This window comes from Mesoplodon bidens (genome assembly GCF_964165515.1).
Source record: "Mesoplodon bidens genome assembly, chromosome: 5".
Lineage (NCBI taxonomy): Eukaryota > Metazoa > Chordata > Mammalia > Artiodactyla > Ziphiidae > Mesoplodon > Mesoplodon bidens.
Window position 1 is genome coordinate 41,346,827 of NC_138161.1, and position 8,809 is coordinate 41,355,635.

The 8,809-nt window shown below is 34.3% G+C and overlaps 1 protein-coding gene across 3 annotated transcripts in view; it reads left to right on the plus strand.

Annotated features, from left to right (window-relative positions):
• Positions 1-6,410, plus strand: part of ZNF654 (zinc finger protein 654) — a 95,113-nt gene extending 88,703 nt beyond the window's left edge. For 2 of the 3 annotated variants that reach the window (XM_081234270.1, XM_081234272.1), the window contains one exon: positions 331-6,410. In XM_081234270.1, coding sequence (XP_081090396.1) covers positions 331-2,805 — 2,475 coding nt within the window. In that variant the 3' untranslated portion in view covers positions 2,806-6,410. The remainder of the gene's footprint in view (positions 1-330) is intronic. The other variant, XM_081234271.1, reaches the window with a different exon arrangement.
• Positions 6,411-8,809: the final 2,399 nt, after the last annotated feature.

Genomic DNA, 8,809 nt, shown 5'->3' on the forward strand with positions numbered 1-8,809 from the left:
TATGGTCAGTAGGGCTTGTCAGACTTGAAAATTAAATAAATTGGAAGCTAAAATACTATCTTTTCCAGGTTATTCTCAAGTTAAAAAAGATTTATTTATATATTAAAAAGTAGTTAAACATGGCTACCCATTGAAGAAAATTGCACATTTAGAATACTGTGTTTATTTAGCTTTCATTTCAATGTTGTATTGGGTTGGCCAGAAAGTTTGTTCGAGTTTTTCCGTACGATGTTATGGAACTTTTTGGCCAACCCAATATTTTCAAAAGATAAACTAGTAAGTGTTAATAATTTTTTTTAAGAAGTAGCAGTAATATTTTTCTTTTTACAGGTTGAAGAAGAAGGCTTACAAATTTGTGTTGAAATATGTGGTTGTGCCCTACAGCTAGACCTTCATGATGATCCCAAAACTAAATGTCTAATTTATAAAACAATTGCACATTTTTTGCCAAATGATTTGGAGATTCTCAGGATTTGTGCACTCTCAATATTTTTTCTTGAGCGCTCCTTGGAAGCTTATCATACTGTTGAAGAGCTTTACAAACGTCCAGATGAAGAATATAATGAAGGCACAAGTAGTGTTCAAAATCGTGTTCGTTTTGAATTACTTCCAATTTTGAAAAAGGGATTGTTTTTTGATCCTGAATTCTGGAACTTCATAATGATTAAGAAAAACTGTGTAGCATTACTGAGTGATAAATCAGCAGTTAGATTTCTAAATGAAAGTACACTGGAAAATTCTACAGGTAATGTAAAAAAGGCAGTGGAACAGCAAGGTTTAGATGAAGGACTTGACTCTCTTACAGATCAGAGCACTGGAGAGCTTGATCCTGATGATATATCTGGAGTGCAACCAAAAGGTCATATTAATGCAAAGAAAAACCTCACAGCTCTTAATGCTTCCAGAGTAGATCACAATGTCCCAAGGCATCGGTGTATGTTATGTAACAAGGAATTTCTAGGTGGTCACATTGTAAGGCATGCCCAGGCTCATCAGAAAAAGGGCAGTTTTTCATGTGTGATATGTGGTAGAAAATTTAGAAACAGAGGACTTATGCAGAAACATTTAAAGAATCATGTTAAGAAAATACAGAGACAGCAACTTGCTGCAGCTCAACAGGAGGATCAGGAAAATCCTGCTTTGGAAGAAATAAATTATTCTGATACTTTCATTTCATTTGAAAATGGGAAGTCTGATAATAAGGATTTGGAAGTAGAGACTATTACTCGTTCCAGTGATGGAAACAAAGATGTCATCCCTTCACATGTGGGTGAATTCATTGAAATTCCCAGAAGTGTATCGGAAGATGTTATTGAAAATATTACTGAAAATGGCAATCCTGATACTTCTTTAAATAATGTCTCAGAGCCATTACCTGTATGTGTGGATGACTATGAGGAGGAAGAAGACGAAGAAGGTGATTATGAAGAAGATGATTACGACCTGAATCAGGAAACTTCAGTACTTCATAAAATCAATGGAACCGTGTGCCATCCAAAAGACATATATGCGACAGATCAAGAAGGAAACTTTAAGTGCCCCGCTCTTGGCTGTGTCAGGATATTTAAAAGAATTGGATTTCTAAATAAGCATGCAAGGACTGTACATCCAACTGATTTAAATGTGCGGCAAACAGTAATGAAGTGGAGCAAAGGAAAATGCAAATTTTGTCAAAGGCAGTTTGAAGATTCTCAACATTTTATAGATCACCTTAATAGACACAGCTATCCAAATGTGTACTTTTGTTTGCATTTTAATTGTAATGAGTCGTTTAAGCTGCCAATCCAACTTGCTCAGCACACAAAAAGTCACAGGATATTTCAAGCTCAGTGTAGTTTTCCAGAATGCCATGAGCTTTTTGAAGATCTTCCTCTGCTATATGAACATGAAGCTCAGCACTATTTAAGTAAAACACCAGAATCATCTGCACAACCAAGTGAAGCAATTCTTTGGGATGTTCTTACAGACTCAAAATCTAATCATCAGGAAAAAGACTCATCTAGTAATGAGAAACAAACTGTTAGTCTACCAGTTTCTACTAGCAAATCAAGGAAAGATCCTACAGAACCAAAGACATGTATAGAAAGTATGGAAAAGAAAACAGACCGTTTAGTTCAGAATGGAAATGAACATTCTGATCACACTGTTTCTGATATGAGCTTGACAGACCAAAAGATGCCTGACATAGAGCCAAATTCTGAAAATAATTGTATTAGTGATTTAGTCAATGGACACAGTGGAATAGAGCAAACACCTTTAGTTTCCTCAGATCCTGCTTTGAAAATTGATACAAATAGAATCAGGACAGAAAACGGTTCCATTTTACCTAGTGTTGTACCACAAGAACACAGTACCCTGCCAGTACCTCAGGCACCTTCCAAACCAAATCAGACGAGTGAACATACTTCATATGGCTTAATTTTAACAAAGCCATATGTCAGACCATTGCCTCCCAGTTACCTTGATGAACGGTACCTTAGTATGCCAAAACGCAGAAAATTTCTGACTGATAGGGTAGATGCCTGTTCTGATCAAGATAACGTTTGTAAAAAATCAGTGAAAAGATTAAGATGTGGCAAATGCCTGACCACCTACTGTAATGCAGAAGCACTTGAGGCTCACCTTGCACAAAAGAAATGTCAGACACTCTTTGGATTTGATTCAGATGATGAAAGTAAGTCTTCTATCTTCTCAGCAGGTATATCTGTAGAAATAGAAAATGCCATAGATCTTTGTAAGGTTAAAAAAATTAACATTTATATAACACAGGTAATAAAGCACTACCCCATACATTATTTCCTTTAATCCATACAACCACCATGAGGTGCTATCACTATTCCTGTTTTATAGATCAAGCAACTGACATTCACAAGTAATTTGCGTAGGCATACACCTGTGAACTTGTGGAAGCCAGAACTTGAACACAGTTTTTTCATACTTCTGGATCATACTCTTTAACTGTATCCGAGGCTTTTCTTCATTCCAAGTTTTATGTAATAAGAGATCTAAAACAAAGTAATTATGATGGAAATGTTTTTCATCTGCATGCCAGAAATGTAAACCAAGTTGAGCCTCTATTACAAAAACAAAAATAAGAAAGAACCAGAAAATAATTGAAAAATAAAACTGAGCAAAAGAAGAGCTTGCCTTTCTACTAATATTAATATTCTTTAAATGAGTAAGGGTATAAATAAACAGGAAATCTAACTTAGAATACTAGATGAACATCTATAAATATGAATTAACAGACGTGTTCTGTTTTACAGGTGCCTGATAAAAATGTTTCAGAACGATCTGTCGATCAAGCAGTAGTGTGCAAAAAGCACTACAAGAAAATGCATCATCAGTTTGCTATTTCCCTGATGGCCTTAATTTTAGAGCGGTCTTGGATTACTAAAGATAAAGACAAAGCACATTTTCTAGAATGAACCCACAGAGGAGATGTGCTGGTTTAGACTCCAAAAGGGTTATTACAAAACTCCCAAAGTACCAGTTATCCAGAAAAAACACATTTTTTTAAGAAGTCGATGATGATTAATAGCAGCATGTTCAGTTTCGCTTATGTGAGAAACATATGCAGGCAACTAGTCAAAAAGAATAACCAGCTATGGCCTTACAGAAAGGGAAAAACCCATTATGAAAAAGGGGGGGGTGGTTTACAATAAACAACTTAGAAGTATTCCACAAATAGGGTTTGTTTTCTTGTCATGCCTAATCAGGTTATGTCCTCCTTTCTGGTCAAACATGCTTTAAGGAACCATTTCTGTTTGTTTATTATTACTTAGAAACTGATTGATAAGATGAAAGTAAAACGATTTATCACCATCCTAGCTATAAAAGATTGTACCTTGTTTCCAGATGATTGATTAGGTCAAAGTTCAATGACTGACTTGCCAGCATTTAAAATTAACAAACAAAAGTAGACAAAACAACAGTGCTTTGCTAATAAGCTCTTGACAGAACCTTCCACTTTCCATTTTTATAATACCAATGAGTTATATTTAAAAGGCAGCAGCGTCAATGGAAAACATATTATCAGTAACTCTGGGGAGAGATGGGAGGATCTAAGACCATTAAAGGCTATCTTAGTTGAAAGAAAACACTGAATTGCAAATTCTTCAATGTGAATAATGGTATAAGCACACTGGGATATTTCTGTTTGTATATAGAGTAGTGTTAGGACATTGCTTGATGATTCATAGTAAGGTCCTTTAGACATTAATGTGAGTTATCTAAGTACAGTCCTATAAAAATAACTGACTATAAAAAGAAAAATATGCAGCTAAGAATCCGGTCAAGAATTCATTGGTTTTATTCAATTAGGAGAGTTAATTCTAAAATAAGCCATATTACTTATGCTTTCTTATTTATTTCTGATGAATTTGGTCTGAATAGTAATTTTTATATATAAAAAGAAATATTTACACAAAAATTTGCACAGCAAGAACACAGTAAGATATATTGATGCATTTATTTTCTTTGATGACCAGTAATTTTCCTAAGGAAGATTTTAACTTAATAGTCAATAAATCATTAAAACAAAAAGGTTTTTTTTTAAAATACCCTCTCAGATGTGTTCGACTTGTATAGTCTTTAAAAGAAGAAGCTTAAAAACTTCCTTTTACCTAACAGTGTGTTAATCTATAGCAGGAGTAAAATGAACAAAAATGCAAAGGCAAATTCTTCAAAAACAGAGCTATTAACATACCAGTGTCAACCAGATATTCCAGTTATTCCAACTGATACATTCTTGTTCAAAGTATATAATCTCATCAGACCCTACTATTATAAATTTCTGGATATTAAAGCTTCTTGAATGAAGTCACTAAGGAAGTGTGACTTTTCTTCCAGGGTAGCATCCAGGCTTTATTAAATTAGGATTTCCAGGTCATGATAAATCAGATATCTAAAAAACTACCCAATTTTATTAGTTTATTTATCATAGGCATTCACTACTATGCAATTGATAGTCATAAGTCCATATCAATCAAGTCAGGTTTTTGTTTTGTTATGTAGCCTACATTAGGCTGTGGAATTTACATTTAAATAACATAAGTAAACAACTCAATAAGGTTTTTAAATCCTTTAAGGTCAACTAAAGAAAAAAATGTTTTCCATACTTCCTGATACTAAAAATATAATACTTGAGTTCTATTTCAGTTCAGTCTAAAATACATCATATAATAAAAAGTATTTGGAAACTAGTTCATATGGACAATGAAGTTATTTTGAAATATTTCTGCTATGTACATTTTCCAGATGTTTAAAATCACAGCTTAACATTTTATCACATTTTTAACTTTTTATTTTTTATAAGTTGTAACTATTGACATAAATCCATGTCTGCAAATTATTTTCATTCATTTTGCAGTTCATACCAAGATGTTTTAAACATATTCCACGTGTTATTTTTTTGTCTTTGAGGTTTTATTTCTACTTTTGTGTTGGTAAGGGAAAACTTTCTGAAAGACTGAGATCAAATTGGTTTATACATAACTAGATCAAGAAATGTTTTATAAAATTCTATTTGACCACATTGTTTTAACCTCTTTATATACTTATCAAATAATTGCTATTGAAAGAATGTGTACATTTTCTTATGTATGCCTTATAAAACATAAACTTACATCATTTTGCTTTTACGGGGTGCATAAACTTCCAACAGTTCCAATGTGGGATTCAGAAGACAAGGAAGCTTTCTTCTTATTCCTCAAATTCTTCTCTTTTTCTTTTCTACTCCTTCTATTTTAAGGATGTGTTTATCTTACATGGACCAAGTTTCAATCCTTCATTTTCAAATAAAAATTTCCTTTGAAACATTAAATATTAACTTTCTGCTATGTTTCAGTAAGGTCAAAAAAATAGCAAATCTGAATTTTTGCTGCTCATATTATGGGGAAGATAGAAAAGGAGAACCTTCGTGGACAGGGGCACTGGTACTTTGGGCTTCAGTCATATTTTTTTTTTAAATAAACCACCAATTATATAATGAAAACATAACATAACATTGAACTTGCGATTCTTTTCAAATCACACTTGAAGGTTCAGCTGTACTCCTTTCATGTTTGGTTCAAACTGTAGTATGGGTGAAAAACCTAAAAGGGATGGTAGTGTTTATTTTTTAATTTATTTGGTACTGTAAAACACCATTTCAGAATGACTAAATGCTGCATATGCATTTTGGAATTGTTAATATGTGAAAGATATTACAGATTCAGCAAGAAAGGAAATTTGTGCTTCCTTGTTGAACATTAAATTATTTTACTTTGCATTTTATAAGAGTACAAATTAAAACTGAGCCATTGAACTGCAATAAATCAACAGTGTCTCATTTCAAGAAATTTTTTGTACTGTACATAGATTTGTTCAATAAAACATTGTCCTTGTTGGTAATGAAGTTGTTCAGTTTTATGTAGCACATTACTTCAAAAGGAATTAGGCTTAAGGTATATGTTAAATAAGAAATTTCTATTATGTTTCATAAGAGAATGAGGTATTTCAGTTAATATTACCATATTCAGGTTATTGAGTGATTTTAAAGAACATAGAAAACTCAAAGTCTACACAAAATAGATATTTTTAGACATTGTTTAAACTAATGTCCATATGCAGGAATTACAAGTTGATAGAACACTGGTTACTAAAGTCATTTCAGGTAAGTGGTTTCAGTGTGAAATAGTACCCTCTGGAAACTTAGTAGGTGGAAAACGAATATCAGAACTCCAAGACACTGGATGGACTGATCTGCACTGGTAATTCTTCAGAGATGAAGAGCCTCTGGTGGAATTTAAAGACTGTGAAGTCGCTTTGAAATAAGATGTAAATTATGAAAATTACTTCCTACAAAAGTATTTCAATGGGAAAACGTTCAAGCCAATTAGTAATCTGTATCTAAAAGTGGGGTCCTTGGGCATGAGGGCTCCTACTCTTTTGGCTCACTAACAAAGGAAAACCTTCTACACTTTTTGCTATAACTTGCAGCTTGGGGCTGAAGTAGAGAGAAACTCTGATACGATGAGCACTGCAAATGAAAGAACAGATATTGTGTTAATTACGGTGATTTGCACACATTACAAATGTTACGCTTTGAAAAACTGAGAAAGTTACTGAAACATTCTAGAGCTGAGATTAGAATTCTCCATCTATGATTTATGGTCATATGATCTTAGACTATTACATGTATTGAGGTATTTAGATAAAGTTATTGGGGTTATCTAGACTTTACATTTTTTCTTTTTTGAAATTTGAGTAATGCTGGGAAGCAATCAAATATTAAATACACTTCCAAGATAAATTAGATTGCTTTCATAGCATAAGATCCATACTAATTTCAAGAATCAACTGATAACAAGGCCAGAAATTTGGGCTGTATATCAATATTTAAAATGGAGGTGATCCAATATTACATGGAATAAAAACTAAAGGGAGAGAGGTTCATGCCTTATTTATGGGTGCTGCAACTGGAGAAGAAATTACTGTGTACCAGGTTACTTTATATGTGTTACCTCTTATTGTTAAAACAACCCAAAGGTAGATATGAACAATGCTTTTTAGACACCAAGGCTCAGAAAGGTTAAATAACTTGACTAGTCACACAGCTAGTAAATGGAGAGGTGGAACTGAAAAGTCGGATGTTTCCTCCTAAAATCCTGCCATGCAGTTTCCATTCTGCCATGCAGTTTTCCCTACAAATTGTACAGCATGAGTGGATCTAATATATCCAGATGGAGAGGGTTAGTCTTGCCTAAGGATCAGTGATTTCACAAAGGATGAAGTCCGGTACAGACATGGCTGTTTGATGTTCCATTCTCTTCTACTAGCAGTGATTCTTAAGAGTGTGGTCCCCAGAAGAGCAGAATCGCTGTCACCTGAGAACTTGTTAGAAATGCTAAATTTTGGGGAGTTCCCTGGCGGTCCAGTGGTTAGGAGTCTGCACTTTCACTGCCATGTCCCCAGGGATCGGGGAACTAAGATCCCATAAGCCACGAGGCGTGCCCGCCGTCCCCCCACCAAAAAAAAAAAGCTAAATTTTTGATCAGGTGAGGGACCAATCTGTCGTTGAACAAGTCCTCCAGGTGGTTCTGATACACACTAAGGTTTGAAAACCACAGATCTAAAGCAACCAGTTTCTTCATAAAGTATTAAATTTATAGAGCCTTAGAAACTCAATTTCCAGGACATTTAAAGAAGTCCCCTATTAATAGGTACTTAAATAACTACTGTTTAATGAATGGATATTTTAACATCTAATACCCCAAAACCATTCTAATCTAAAGAACTTTTTTCAAAGTATTCAGTGATTCAAACTACCACAATGTAATTTAATGAAAACAGCTCAAAGATGTGTGGAGATCAGCTGTATTCAAATTCCAGCATGATAGTTTTAAGGCAATTAAGTGTACCCCACTGAGCTCAGACTTCCACATCTGTTAAAAGGGGAGAGCCGTTCTTGCAAGGTTAAGAATTAAGCTCCTGAAGGGAGCTGAGGCCTTCCTGTTAATGATTTTACTAACTTTCTCTTGGTTCCAGCCAAAACCAGCCATGCTGTTTTATTCCATGCATTTTTCACTACTGCTCCCTTTACCTGTAATTCTTTTTCCGCCCCACTCCTCATTCTTTGCTTAATCTTCTTGGGCATCACCACACTCTCCAGAAAGCCTAATCTCGACAATTCTGGATTTCTCCGTTGAAACCTATTTCTCCCAGTCTTCCTCCTCTCAGTAAACAGCAACTCCAGTTGCCCAAACCAAATCCTTGCAATCATCCCTGACTCATTATCGTGTCCTTCACTCTCACCTGGACTACTGTA